Below are 16395 nucleotides of genomic sequence, written 5' to 3'. Positions count from 1 at the left end.
CTTTTCACTCGCAATCTTTATTTAGCGTCCGCAAGGACACCGCCACACGGTGCTCTTCCACCCCCATCAGCTGTGTGACCTTGAACTCGAAGATTGCAGCCGCGCGCATTCCTAATATCGTAAGGGAGGTCCCAAAAAGTACACCAGAAGCATGGCGTTGGCTAAGGCTGGGCATTCGGGTTACCCGATTTTTTCGGGTCGGGTAATTCGGGTAATGAAAATTATTACCCGATATTAGTTCCGAAAAAACACTACCCGCAAATTCAGGTTTGGGTTCGGGTATTTCCGATTTACCCAAATTTTCAAAAAACAACACACTATACAAAATTTCAATAGCAATTTATATATAATTTCAGCAGCAATTTGTATAGAATTTCAATAGCATTTTGTAGAGAATAATATATTACTATCACTTGTTCAAACAAAGAGAATTATGTTCTAATAAATTGATAAGTTCTAATATTTAACTAACAACACATGATAAATACAAACATATAGACAAATATTTGGGTAATTCGGGTAGTTCGGGTACCGGAGGATATTACCCGAATTACCCAAACTAATTTCGGGTAATCAAAATCGCTATCCGAATTTAGGATCGGGTACCTCGGGTTCGGGTAATTCGGGTACGGGTAATGGGTATCGGGTAATTTGCCCAGCCCTAGCGTTGGCGACAACTTCTCTCTAGTAACCATCTGATGATGGCGTTAGCCAGAGTGTAGAACATCCAGTGATGGTCCACTACAGTGGAGTTTGGGCCCAAATGAGGCGGATATGGCGAGAGAACCTCCAAGTAGGTCTGCAGAAGGCCTGACCAAAAGAGGAGATGCTAGAGGAGTGATCCCTTTCGACACCATTCTGGAGGCGAAGCCAGCCGCCATGATCGAACGTACCTTGTTCGCTTGAACTTATCAACACTATTTTTCAATTGTGGAACTGTATTTTTCTCTCACAAAAAATTAGCATCAACAAAAAGCTTTTTTTCATCCAGCCAAACAAACAGGGTCGTAGTCTAGGCTCCCAAAGCTGAGAGATGAGCCGAGGGTGAAGGTGATGCCGCGAAGAAGGCCTCCTCCGAAAAGTGCACACCACCCTCGCGGGTGGCACCACTAGCTCTGGCAACAATGGCGGCATGAGCCACTAAAGATCTATGAACACACATAACGTTCCCCTACCTAGGGAGCCATAGGGCCGACGGGTCCATTTTCATGTGGGGTTGTGCTTGGTGTTCCAGTTTCTTAATTGCATGGTTTCATTTTTCCTCGTTGTATCTTACTTCTTTTTGCATTGAGCTTCTCCCCATTGGAGCTTTCTGGCGATGATGCTGGCTAGTCATACCAGTGCGGCCCCGGGACAAGGGCATATCCCCATGCGGCTTGCTTGTTTCCCCTCCTCGGTTGCCTGGCCCTAGGGCTATGTTGGGGTTCAAGGTGCCAACGTGGGACTACACCAGTATGTATTCTTACATCGTCAGTGCACCTTGTGGCTAATGACACCTTTGGTGTTTCATGGCCAATTGGTCATGCACTACTAATTAAGCAGTGGGGTGACGACCGTTAGGATTTGAGCTTCTTAAATTTTACAGTAAAATGCTTTTCGTTTTTAACTAAATTATTCTTATGAATTATTTCTCAGTACGAAATCAGTTAAGGATACTTTGCTTCGTTAATTAACGCAAACCTTTATATGATTACTAGTTGAGTACCCGTACGTTGCTACGGGTCATCACATACGCATGTATGAATCAGTATTTTAACAAAAAAAAGCTAAATTCAACTTTGCCGTGGTTCCTTTTTTTACAACATCATATATGTGATAGACATATATTCATTTAAACGAAGAATAAGATATTATTTGCCAATGTAAATATACCAAGGAACTCAAAAGAGCAACATATTTCTACCATGACAAAGCAGTAAAATAAAATTAAAAGGTGGATCATGTAGTTCACTCCCTGATCATTGAACCCGAGAAAAAAGAAAATACTAATTCAATGTCTAACACTTCAGTTCACCTGACGCTAAAAGACCATTTTCTTTTTTTCCTCCACAAGAAATCACTGAACTATATCCAAGGATCTAATTACTTCCCCCTACTCCTGTATAGCTAAGAGTTTCAACATTACATCATTTAATCAAAGACAGTAGGATAATTTTTCTACCAAATCAATCCCAACAATATGACTGAATACTCTAAATGTGCCCAACTTAGCACCTTTAACTAACAAAACTGATACTATTTAGATGGAAAACAACTTGATAACATTGACCAATATGGTTAGCAAATGTATATCTTGCAAATCTGCAAATCCTGAGCACTGAGAAACTCCTTGCATGGACTATTGCTTTCTTCATAATATCTCTCTGCTCAGCAACAATCTGTTGGTTGTACTCCCTGCACATTATTCAATAGCAGTAGATAGAGTAAAGTATAAATAGTTGTTTGTTTTAGTTTTACAGGTAACATTGTCCTAGCTAGTCATTAGGAGGACAGGTGTGTGGTGTTAGTGGGTGATTGGTCATAGTTATTAGTGTCCAGTTGCCTAAGTGGTGAATAGTTTCTAAGAGCCACTAAGTGGTTCCTGGTGCCTATTCATGGCTCTTGCATATATATATAAAGCTGCTTTAAATAATATGCAATAAAAACAAAAAAGTTGCAAGTTCTGCAGCAGTACCATATCTCTGAGTTGAGCCTCTGATCTTGAGTGATCCAGTTCATAGTGAGGTCGATTGACTTATACCATCTCTAGCAGAGCCACTGCGCCATGTCCGTGGCCATCACCAACTGTGCCCTCTCCGCCCGTGGCATAGAGATCTCCCACCACAAGCCATCAAAGAAATCAAGCAAACCTTCAATTGAAACCTTCAAATACATCATCAAATTTGCTGAAAGAAATACATCAGGTCAGATGATAATATCCAAATCTTGATTTGGGTGCATAATAAGAAGTGCTGAAGCAATATCGGTTATCATCTCAAATTAGAATCCTAAAATTTCCAGTTTAATGTTTAAGTGCTGATAAGATGTGCAGAAGCAATATCAATGATTACCTCAAATTAGAGAGCTTAATTTTACAGTTTAATGTTTAGAACCTAGGCAAACTACTTCAGACTCTTAAACAAGTAGTTCCCAACAAAAAGAGAAAATCACAAATGAAAAGGATGTATTATTATGGTAAGGACACAACATAATAATCAGACGAATAATTATCTAGGATCATACTAAATGCTATTCCAATGAAATGTAGGGATCACAAGAGTTGCATTAAGTCACACATCTGCATTACAAAAGTTGAGTCAATAATTCCTCAACACAGTGAATATTCCAAGAACTTTATAAATGTATAATATAGTGAAGACCACCACACTGGTTTGGACTCTACTAATTCCCACTATGGAATTTGCCATGAATAATGCCAAGTTTCATTGCAAAAGTCAAGTACATAAGTGCTCCATATATTTTTTACATGTAGATAGTTCATAGATAGTTGAGATACCTGAGGTTTGAATCAGCTCCTTTGTTCCTTCTCCCAATCAAGAGTTTAGAAATGTATCAGTTATCACTACACCAAAGGGGGGGAATCTCTTAATACATGCAGTGACAATACTATGCTAGGCTTTTAGATTGTTGGCCACTGACAAAGCAAATGACTGAACCAAAGCATGCCCTCAAAATAAAATTCCCTAAAGTTCCATGAAAATATGAAGTAACTAAACCCTGAATGTTTATCTGAACGTTTTAAAAATGGAAATATGAAGTAACTAAACCCTGAATGTTTATCTGAATGTTTCAAAAATGGAAATATGAAGTAACTAAACTCTCATGGGATGGTACTGTCAGCTAAACATTTCCACGGAAGTTCAATTTAGTCATACTTTCTTTGCATGTGTTCGTCAAGAGCAACCTTCCTTTGTTACTCGGCTAATGTGGATTCAGGGACGGGGCAAACAGCAAGCCAATGACCAGCCAAGTTACACCAAATGTCTAGATAGACATACGCAAACACAGGATACACCACCTTGAGCCACCAGAATCTCATAAATATATCAAGAGAAAATATTTATGGCTGCAAAGATGCAGACGAACAGCAGGTGCCAGTGAAGGCAATGGAAATCGATAGATTGATTAGGAGGCCAATAGGCAGGGTACATATATAGGCGAGGACCCTAGGCTGGTTTATAGAATCGTGACCACATGACTACAGATTACCCCGCCTACTGTACCAAAACGTTGTAGCAATCCAAATAAGTATAAGAAAGTTGATTTCTGGAGGTACAAGACTACTAAACTTGGAAACATTAGTCATCAAGCCGATGCAGATGACCAGATAAGGATGCTCCAAGGAGGATGACCACGTGACCAGATGAGGATGCTCCAAGGAGTATGTAAACATGGCAGACTACTCACTATTTGGCCAATAGAGGCTTATTTCTCACTGAAATTTAGTAGAAGCAGTTTAATTTGAGAACAATAACCATCCATAACCATTGCAACCGTAGATCAAAACATAAATAAGTTCCCAAAAAATATACATTTGGATTTACATTTTTCAGTTTGAGTAATTTTTTCCTACCATTATAGCAGTAAACAATAAAAAGAAGAAGAGTCATCTATGGATGTTGTTAAACACGAATGGCCAAATATAAAAGATAAATAGTGTTACCTAAATAATGAATGCTCCGAGTGTCTTGGCCATGATATCTTGGAGTTTGGAGCCAAGAGAGTTCAATGCAATGATATAGAGTAAGTAGCTGCAAAATAGATCCTCAGGCAATAAGTAAATACAGTGGAGTCAGCAGAGAAGGCATATGAATTTTAGACTCCAGTAAGCATACAACGAGTTAGCACAGTAGAGCTAGAGATGCACCTGTACAGGAGCAAAGGCAGCTTTGCAAGTTCCTTTCAGCTTTTATGTTGTTAATAGCAGAAAGGACAAAAGGAATTACAACATTTGCTGAGACTAAAAAAAGAGATAAACTAAAAGCATGCCATAGTTTGGTTTATGAACAATCAGACAGTGAGATAAGAGCATAAAGAAAAAAATGGTATGCAAGTCCTATAAAGTGAAGATAACAACAAGCATGTAGATATGAATGAAGATTATTCAGAACAATCCAGATAGAGCTGCTATGAAAAACAAAGAACTTAAATTATCATCAAAATTAAATTAAATTAGTAAATCAGAGTGCTAATAAAACTTCTTAAAACATATTTTTTTAGTATGGACCAGACCTTAATATTGGATTCCAGAAAGACCAATCTTAGAACCCACTCCGGTGGGGAATCAAACTAATACACTCTTGATTAGGTCTGGTCAACTCAGTTGTCAATGTACAAAAATATGGTCATTGGAGACTCAATGCTACAGATTTTGTCCAAAACGCATAACACAATTCTTAATATATAATAGAGTAGCAAGATAAGCTTACCAGAACTTTTTTACGCTCGGTAACTTAGTAGCAGTCAGATCTACAAATAAAAATAGCAGAACATACACAATCAGCTAAGGAAATGTAGCTAGCTATATGTCAAACTCATGTCTGAATAGAATGGGGGAAACTTTATATGTACTCAAATCATAAATTAGTGGCACCATTAGTAAGATTACCTATGTCTGATTGTCAACCCTAATCCTCTGATTCTAGCACCAGCTCAACGTTCAATCGATCGATTCCACCATGCAATCGGACTAATCAGGGGCAGCATCCCCACACGCCGAAAGAAGGCAGGGACAGGGGCGTTGTTACCTAGCACATTGATATGGTAGAGCCACTGGAGGAGGCGGTCCTGGACTCCTGGTGCATGCGGCGGCCAGAGGGAGGTGCCTCGAGCGAGCGAGAAGGGCAGCGACGATTCGAGACTTCGGGATCTCCAGTGGTGTCTGACTTGGCGCGAGGTTCTGGTGCAGGCGCGGAGTGGTCACCGGTGGCGCCCTCCAGGCGGTGCGGCGGCGTGAGGGCATGGGTGAGCGCGGCGACGGAGCGGGCTGACCCGAGTGTCGGTGAGCCTGGCTTGCGTTCGGCGGCGACGACAGCGCGCAGAGAGCGGGCAGCCCCGACCGCCTGGAGTGTGCCCGGTGGCGAGCCGGCGGCAGTGAGCGGGTGGCGTCGACCTGCGTGGGGTAGCTGCGTGGGGGCTGCGTAGAAGAAGGGAGCTGCGGCGGTTGGTGGCGAGATGGGCGAGAGGAAGGGCGCAGCAGGGGAGGCAGGCCGACGGCTCGGGTATGACGATACCACTTGGGTCTTTTTAGTTGTAGAGATTTATTTTCTTAGTTTCACATCATAGGGGTTTTGAGGTGACCCCACAAATTAGCGACTTTCACTCAATTCTAGATCAGCAATCAACCCAACATGTCCCATGAGTTTCCTCTTTTGAAAAAAATAAATAAATTCTCACCTTTTTCCCTATTTGGATAATGCCGCGCACACACCGTTCATTCTCTTCTCTGTCCTAGCTAATCAGCGGTCTCACCAGCCCAATAACTTTCATTTTTTCTGGAAAAAAATGTTTCAGCAACTTTCCCTTTTTTTAGAAAGTTACAAAGTTATACTCAAATTTTTACGTATACCTTTTTGTGTGAAATTTATCACTATATATTTTCTTAGAAAGTTGTAAAGTTATGCACATAACTTTTATATATAACATTTTGCAAAACATAATTATCAACACAATTTCCTTTTATAGGAAAAATCATTCCCACTTTTTGTTACTTTTTTTGGAAAGTTACAAATTCATACATATGACTGGTATGCACAACTTATCGTCATACTTTTTCATCATAACTTCTAGTTTTTTGAAAAAAAATATCTACATAACTTTTCGTAGTTGGAAAGTTACAAGTTATACACACATAAATTATTTTTTAGAAAAAAAATCCATAACTTTTTATTTTTAGAAAATTATAAAGTTAAAGTTACAACTTATGTACTCCCTCCATGTTCCTAAAGATAGTTGTTTTGAAATTGTCTTAAGTCAAACATTTTTAAACTTTGACTACAAATAAATTCTTTTGGGTTGAGTTTAAAAATATATAAATGATATAAGTAGATTCATTTTGAAATGTAGTTTTATAAAAGTATATATGGTATTGACTATATTTTATAAATATTTTATAGCAAAAAGTAGTATTCAAAATTATTTTGGAGAGGACCGTGTTAATGTTTAAAATGACTTTCTTTAAGGACATGGAGGGAGTACATAACTTTTTACGTGACAAATTATCATCATAGCTTCTCACTACAATTTTTGTAGATTTATGCTCATAAGACTTTTAGATCAGAAGAAGTGAAAAAGTGAAAGATGAGAGAAAATGGTGAAAAGGACGATGGAAGCTTGGAAGGAGCAACGAGCGACGTGTGGTGGAGAGATTTTGTTCAGACGGAATCGTTCTTTGGATTGAAAACAAGTGAACGCTCATAAAAAATTGAATTTGGATTTTGAGGTCCTTTGGGCATTCGAGGAGCTGCATAGTATACGCATTTTGTGTATTATTACCGGACCGTATTTTGCTGTAAAAGTAGTACTAGCTAGTATTAACTAGGCGTGTATGTGTGGAAAAGGAATTCTTATTCCATGTCTTACCGATGATATCTCCAAAGATATTCTGGCATGATTGGAATCATTAACTGAGCACTACGCCGCTATTATGGATTGACCATAGAGAGGTCTTTCCACTGACAGTAGTATGCATATGGTTTATTATTATTCCTTCGGTCTAGTTATACTATTAGTTGTACGCTAACTTTTGCCGTACAGGAGTGCGAATATATACATCATCATACGTGTAAATTACTAGTGTACAAATACATACATAGGAGTTGGCGCGTGCAGGTCCATTCTATTTTGTCTTTAAAAAAATGTGTGCTGTTCTAGGGTTCTTTTCTTGCTGAAGTATATAAGAATTTTGCATTGCAAGAACACAATAATGGTTCCAGTGATGGGACTCCTACAAAAGGGATTCCTTGCCGAGGTCATGCATGTCGCTCCATCATCATGATATACAGGAAAGCCCCACACACAAGGCAACAAAATGCATGGGCACATATGTACATACGTATACATTCCAGCACACACTTTTAAATGGAGAAATACACAACCAATTTTGTATAGATGTTACTAAATTAAAGAGAGAACTTTAATAGTATATACATGCATGTCGTAGTGTCATGAACTGCTGCATCTCCCACATGAGCTTTGCAACTTTACACTGTACTAGAAAATAATTACAACTAAGCTACTCTAATCAAGAACAAGCTAAGTGGGTGGCACTTAGCTCCTGCACATGCCTGCATGTGGTCCCCAGCTCGTCTCTTTCTACATAGTACATGAACAATGCCAATATAATCGATCAGGCTATATATAATACACAGACATATATACATCTACAGCTATATTTATGTATCTATATATAACACCAAAGGAGCGTGCATTATTGTAATGCCTTGCCTCATCTCTACACAACACCACGACGCTGTCAGGACAAAAAACAATCGCATTACGTACGTACGCATATGATAAACAAACGCAACTGAGCATCCATATCCTGCGGCAATCAGGCCCAGTAAACTAATATAGTCCGTCCCTAGTACGTATTAGTTGGCCACTTAATCAGTCTAACCTAGCTATAGCTCCTCACCAATCTAGCTATAGCTATAGCTGATTTAAGTATAAACACCCTAGTGGTGCGCGTGTCGATCGTCAGAAACCAACGAGGCGGCCACGTACTTAGAATACTCCGCAACATGCTTGAGCCCGGACAAGCGCAATCTAGACCTCAACGCTGTCTTTTCTGAATTTCTTTGCTTGAGTTGCTTCTCCTGTTCACAGTCTTCACAGCTACTCTCTCTCTCTCTCTCTCCCTTTGTAGATGCAGTTGCACCGATCGATCGATCGTCCTTCTCTCTCTAAAGTGCATGCAGGAGGTGCAATTAAACAATGTGAGCAAGAAAGGTGACTGGTAGCAACTACGCAATGGTTATAATATCTGGAGCCCCTGTTCATGCATGTAATGTATTCAAATGACAGAGCTGATTATATCCACTCGGGTGTCCTGTGCTGGGCGCTGTGTGTGTCTCCAGCAAGCTCCAGCCTCCAGGTCTCTTATATATACTGCCCCTTCTCACCTGACACAGCTCCCTCTAACCCATGCACCTCCTCCAGCTTTGACAGCCACTTCCATTCCACCATTCTCTCCTGCTGCAAACTACTGGAGTACCAGGGAGAGTCCTCGCTAGCTAGCTAAGCACAGTCATGAACATGACTAGCCCCAGGCTAAAGCTCTTCGGCTTCCACGTCTCCGAGGAGGAGCGGCACCACGAGCTGCCTGGCCTGGAGACGGAGGCGGCGGAAGCCGAGCCGGATCAGGAGGCGCCGGCGTGCGGTAACAACGGTGGCGGCGGAGGCTCCGACTCGTCGTCCTCGTCTACCACCACCACCACCACGGCCACGGGCGCCGCCACGGCGGGAGCGGGAGCCGGCGACGGCCGGAGGTACGAGTGCCAGTACTGCTGCCGCGAGTTCGCCAACTCGCAGGCGCTGGGCGGCCACCAGAACGCGCACAAGAAGGAGCGGCAGCAGCTCAAGCGCGCGCAGCTGCAGGCCGCGGCCGCCGCCGCCGGCCGCGTCGCGGGCGGGGCCGCCGCGCTCTACCCGCGCGCCAACCCGATGGTGTCCGCCTTCGTGCCGCCGCCGCACCTCCTCGGCGGCGGAGGAGTCGGAGACGCGGCGCCCACGAGCTGGGTCTACTTCTCCCCGCGCGCCGCCGCCGTGGCCGGGGGCCCGCAGGGCCAGCAGTTCCACGTCTCCCACAACTGCGTGTTCCCGTCGTCGCGCGCTTCCCCGGCCGCCGTGACGGCGTCGCCGGCCGTGTTCTCCTACACCACGGCACCCGCCTCCGCCGCCGGCGCCGCCTCCGCGCCCTACGTGATGACCGACGACCACAGCGGGCGGAGGGTCCACCACGTGAGCCCGGCGGCCGCCCTGGGGAGATACCCCGGCATGGCAGCTGGCCCTGGGATGGCGGTGGTGGCGGAGCCGGTGGTCACCGGGCCGGAGGACGCCCTGGGGCTGGACCTGCAGCTCAGCCTTGCGCCCGCCGGCTTGTGACTTGGCCGGTCGTCGACGTGCACTGTCGTCGCCTTGGTAAAAGAGAATTGATCACCTAGTAGTACTACTGCTGCTGCTACTAAAAAGTCTGTACTAAGATCGATCGTCCCTGCTGGCTAGGTAAATGGTAATTAGCACTAGTAATTATATGGTTTAGTTGCTGGGATTTGGAGAGCTGCATGCATGTAAGCCACCTGTAAGATTCCGGTTCTAGCTAATTGATGATGTGCATGATGATGATGATCTCAAGGAGGATGGCCATGCATGCTGGGCAGACCCTGTAAATTTTTGGTTGATCCGTCCATCCATCAATCAATCTCTCTCTCTGCCCTTTTCTTCAGTACTATGCCTTGCCGCCCATTTTTTTTCCTTGGTTTGCTGTATGTATGTTAACCGGGCCAGCTACTACTAATAATAACATAAATTAGATTTAGTACTTAAAAATCAGTGGTGAATGATCGTGTTTGATTTGGTTTGCTGATCTAGGATGTGATGGGAATGAGAGTTTATTTTTGTATATAGGTTCAAGTTGAACATATGCATAATAAACCTGTCTCCAGGCCAGCTGCAGCTGCTGCCGCCTTTAGTGCTCCATGAGTCATTTTCCTCTTGCCTTTGTGATGCCACCGTATATAGACTTTGTCACTTTATCTGTTTCCTTCAACTAGTTAACTACGGGCTAAGCATATTTTAATCCCTCCAAATTCAACATGCATCAACGCATGTTACCAAAAAGGAGATCACGCCCCTCTCTCCCAACCATTTCTTCTTTGGCAATTAATTAACTACTCCTCCAAAGCTGCTTTTCTACTGATGGTTACCCCTGGTGTGATCGAGCGATAGAGTAGTACACGCACGCAGAGACGACGCAGCAGCAGCTTGATGACCCCCCTGCTGCGTGCCTCCTGATCACGTCGCGTGCGTGAGTGAGTCAGCACGTACGTATACGCTGTTGTGTGTAAATATATTTATGTGATGTGCAACACATGCCGGATTGCTACCGCGCCGGGTCGTTCTCGTGCGTGCGCCCGCGCGTGATTGGAAATTTGGATTTGGACGCGGCAGCACCTGGCCCCGGGGCCCGGGCGCACGGCGATCGGCGAGGAGTCGCCTCGTCGTCGGAGCCATCGAGTGCGCGCACCGGCGTCACCGGAGACCAGAGGTGTGTGGTGGGTGGTGTTCGTCCGGCGGCCGGTCCATCCGGCGGGTACTCGTCGATCGATCGGGGACCAGAAAAGCATGCATGCGCGCGGCACTGTGTGCCGTGTACTTGCATTGCCTCGCAGAGATCGATCGAAGTGACAGGCATGCTATGCCGGGGCTGGCTTTTGCTCGTGTAACGTACATCAGCATGTGTCCCTTCACTGTTGGGGCTACGTGTCGACAACACGGAACTACAGCTACAGGAGCCCTATAGCTAGGGCGGCACTGTAGTGACTGCTGGATGACCATGCACGAGCTAGCCTTTTTACATGATCCATCGGTTCTTGCCACCATGCATACATCGAGCATGAAATATTTATCTGAGGCCGGCCGACAGGTAATTACATATACGTGACCCCTCCTGCTGCTTCTGCCATTCCGGTAGATAAGCACTGACACTGAGTGACGGACGAGCTACTAGATAATTATATATAATAGATAAACGAGCTAGTAGTACGAGTGCTACGTAAAAACAGTGCCGTTCACAAGTGACAGAATTTTCTTTTTATGGTAATGTCCGGCGAATCCCTGCATCGAGATCGCGCCGGGGCCCATGGCGGTCCGAACCGGTCCGGTCCGGGCCACGTCGGCTCCGCATGCATCCAAAACCCGGCGTCCACGTTTCGCGCCGCGGTTGGACCGCCCCAGCCAACGGGGTCTCAACACGTGGCCTGCACTCCCCGCGCTCCCATTGGCTGCATCGGCGGTAGCAGCCACGTACGAAAGGCAGTCTAGTCGTGCATGCCAATAGGATCCGCCTGCGCTTTACGCTAGGGCTAGGGGGGTGTTAGTTTACTATGGCCTTGTTTAGTTTACCTCAAAATTTTAAAATATTTCAAGATTCTCTATCATATTAAATTTTATGGTAGATGCATAATTAAAGCACTAAATATAAACGAAAACATAAACTAACTGCACAATTTATCTGTAATTTACGAGAAATCTTTTGAGCTTAGTTAATCTATAGTTAGACAATAATTAAAATACAAACGAAAATGCTACAATGTCAAAATTCAAAAACTTTTCGGAACTAAATAAGGCATATATATACTGCTACATGGGACTAGTCTACTAGAGAGCAGAGCGAGGCTCGGTCGCTCATCAACTGATAACTTTTGTTAATCCCTGGAACCGTACCTAAATTAACAAGGATTAGCGAGTCAACATGTGCACAGTGGAGTGACCCCCTAGCTCAGGAGGGAGGTGGATGATGATAGATCATCCTAAGATTCGTATCACATATAGTATTAAGCGGGGGATTGCCGGCTTTTTTATTTGGCGAGTTTTCTATTCGCCCCACTAGCTGGCGGCATGCGCGCGGTCTTGTTGGTCCCCTCTTTCCACCCCCGTTCCCCGCCCCTGGAGACCGTATTATAAGGCACAATTGTCGGTGATAAATTGTGTGCTCCAGACATTGGTTAATCAATCGGTGGTTACGTGCGCATAACATTGGCCGGCTTTGCTTATTGAATTTCCTATAGTACAAGTATGTGTGTAAGTGTATACATACACGATCTCCGATCAACGACAACTTGACTCTTGCATAACTTATTATTTATACAAAGCAAGCCCGCAAAAAAACTGAACTAATGCATATACAGTATTTCTAACTCCTCATCACTAACTATATACCGGTCCAATATGTCGCGTCGACGGGCTGTTGCTTATCAAACTCGCATCGCATTCAGATCATATCCAAGTGGATTAGGCTAGGTTAGCTACGAACTGGGGTTAACCCTAGTCTAAGCTAATAAAATTATATTATGCCCTACATAGGTCATTATGGAGTCACTTCATTTGGCAAAGCATCAGGTATAAAATAATGCATGATTGTACGGGAGGCATGTAGAAAGGATTTGATAGGATGTCTCCAGACAAGCAACTAGCTTAGTTTAATGCTATCGCAAAAGATTAACCTAATCGTCAATGTCATGTGGCTGCATGTACACCCCCACGCAGCACCAGGCCAGCTCAGTTGATCTAGTCGACAAGCCTATAGCTGACAAACTACAGATGCACGTCCTCTGACCTTTCCATCTCCATCTTTTTATTTTCTGCTGCGTAATTCCTGTTGAATTCATCATTAAGTAGCACGTACAGTACTATATGATTCAAATCATCAGCCTGCTATATATAATCAGCAGTTTAATTGTGATTTCATCATCTTTTCTCGAAGACTATTTAGTTGGGCCTTTGCATGAGGCAATTCTTAAAATCTAGGCTTGCATCATCTTCGGATCATGTGTTGCTTGTAGGATTAGTTAATTGGTGGCTTAAGTACACGTAGGCATAAGTCTTTTAATAAAAGGACAAGTAGGTGACGCATGGCGAGACCTGTCTAGTGTAGAGTATTTTGTGGCATGTCAAGAAGCTTAGACCAAGCAGTGGGTTAATTAACTTGATTAGAGCCGGCCAATTTCAGTTGGCTTTGTTTGGTGACTAGAAATAGCTAGAGATAAGGGCCGGGTAGTATTAAAATATTTGTTGATTGGCACAAGATTGGGGATGGAGAAATTTCTAGCTAAGGGGAGCATGCAAGAGATAGCTGAAAGGGATGGCCAAACACTTCATTAACTTTTTTTTAATCAGAAACTAGTCACCTTCTAGAATGTGTGGGGTTGACACACCCTTCATATGGTTCGATTAGCCAAATTCTTGTGCTGCTGATGTGATATGAAAGGTGATGTAAAGCTACAAATTTTGATAAATAATTTGGTGTCGGTAGGTTTCTCTATGATCGTGGTGTCAACTTGGACTTGTCCCTAGTAGCTAGCTTTTCTGTCTTCATTTTGGTATATATATATATATATATATATGCACACGCAGTTAAATGTTGCACCGAGAATATTTAATACGAGTTTATATATTCCAATGATCAGTAATAATAATTCACCCACTGTAACTCCGATCCTCTAATAAATAAAGTATATATATGAGTCTTAAGATAATGTATAATAGTTATCCTAAGACCTAAGCTAAGTATTTGATCCCTATAACAAAATATTAGCCAGAGAGATGATAAATGCACAGATGAACAATATGGTACTGATTTATATTCTAGTTATAGGGATCACTTGTATCATGCTTGTCAGTTGTTATATACTAATTAACTCCAATTTGGTACTAAACATTCCTTTGTGAACCAGGACACTCAACAGAAGAGTACACATCTTTTTTATTTGTTTGTATAGTTTTGTCGTTGCATGATCTTTTTCTTTGACAATATGGTACAAAATGTTAAGGCAGTGCGTTCCCTTTCTTGTCTACTACAGGCGCTACTAATTATATATGTCTTGGTCTATTAATACTCCATTCGTTTTTATATAACAAATAAAGCTGCTAACTAGTTCAGAATTTAATCACCATCCGGAATGGAATGTGTATATATTTTGACTGCTGATATTTGATGGCGGCTATGTGAAACATACAGTATTCACCTATTTTGAAAAGGTGCTTGCTTTTGAAAGAAGGTGACATAACAAACTGAATGACTACCGAACAGCATTTTGTCCACAAAAGGTTTTCTTAAACCACACTTGTCAAGTAGGACACCCAACCACTAGAAGCAATGAACTGATGAAGCATCATATTTCCCAACAAACTATAGCTAGCTCAGTTGATACCCTTACCACATGGCATCTAGAAATTTTCTTCTAGCTTACCCCCTAGGAGAGTAAAGGCTAAAGAGCTAATGCTAGCTAAAACCTTTGGCCTGAGGCCCATGTGAGTCACCATCACCAAGATGTCCCAACTACAAACAAGATCTTAAAAGGGGAGATTTGAAAACACTTTTGCTATGACCTCACTTGAGTCCTTGATGTAGTTTTATGTCAAGAAAACCTTATCCCAAATGGAACGTGATTAGATTGTGGGCCACAGGCTGCCCCTTGTTTGTTTGTAAGGTTCCTCAACTTGATTATGCGCCGAAAGATGTCAGCTTGTGTGTTTTTGGAGAACTCCAATATGCTATAAGCATACAGATATATATTTTTTGTGGTCCAAGAGAATATACCAATTTTGGGCAAGCATGCCAGTTGGCATGCATCCTCTTAGTGGAACAAATTAGTGTTTTAGAAAACTTGGAACCCTATTTATGATTGTCCATCCAAGGAGTGTCCAACACGAAAGCTCATTTAGTCATAACCCTTCTCGTTTTAACTAGTGGTGTTATTCTATTACAGTAACATCCAGAGAAACGGTAGAATATTTTCAGGAAATGGTTTTTTCTCTCTTTGCCTAGTATATTGAAGAACTACCATAGGGAAAATTTCACCTAGTACCATGTATTGTTTTACAATTGCAAACTGAGCGTAGCTCAACTCTTTTCCACTTGTTCAAGTTCTTGACTTAGTGTGGGTGCTCGTATTTTTCTAAAATTATTCCAAAATTTAAGTGTCATTCTTTTTAGTGGTATGGTATGTGACGTGTCCATGGACAACGAGACGTCTGCGATGACTTCATGAACTTCGAGCGTTAGCTCATTCTTCTAGAGGTGCTCATAGGGATAGAGTTTTTGTGTGTACATCATAGGAGTGAGTGCATGTGTGTTTGTGGGCATCAGTATCGATAGTCTAATTCACAAAAAAGGTTATTGTTTTACTATTGATGGCAACAAATTGTTGTAAAGTTGTCATAGTTGCACAGGTGCTCCTATTTTTATGGGATTTATTTCAAAAATAAAGGGAGGCATTCATTTAGTCCAACTTATAACAAATTGATTTACATTCTTTATTTCTAGGATGGTTCATAATAAACCTATTTGGATCAACTAAACTATAAACTATAAGCTGGGCTATATACAATTAAAATCCCTATTTGGATCAATTAAACTAAGTTGCTTGTTGTTAAAAAAAGCTCTCACTGATCCAAACAACTTAGATTATGTCCAGCTTATAGCTTATTTTGAACTATTCTTATAAAAAGCTATTAGTGGGTTCCCTCCAGCTCTTGCAGCTTATAAAAAGTTTAACTGATTCAAACAAGGCCTAATTAAGTAAAATTGTATCAAGTTTGGCCAAATTTATATGAAAACCTACAAATGTTTATCATACAAAATAAGTATATTAAATCGTTTTTATGGAATATGTT

At 42.4% G+C, this 16395-nt stretch overlaps 1 protein-coding gene across 1 annotated transcript; it reads left to right on the top strand.

The window, feature by feature from the left end:
* LOC8061361 (zinc finger protein GIS3) lies at nt 8708–10450 on the top strand. The gene has a single exon (XM_002457382.2). It carries the CDS (start codon nt 9250–9252, stop codon nt 10102–10104), a length of 855 nt encoding a protein of 284 aa, XP_002457427.1. The 5' UTR covers nt 8708–9249; the 3' UTR covers nt 10105–10450.

Source organism: Sorghum bicolor, chromosome 3, assembly GCF_000003195.3.
Source record: "Sorghum bicolor cultivar BTx623 chromosome 3, Sorghum_bicolor_NCBIv3, whole genome shotgun sequence".
Lineage (NCBI taxonomy): Eukaryota > Viridiplantae > Streptophyta > Magnoliopsida > Poales > Poaceae > Sorghum > Sorghum bicolor.
The sequence above is the reverse complement of the archived record's forward strand: the minus strand, read 5'-3'. Positions and strand labels throughout refer to the sequence as shown.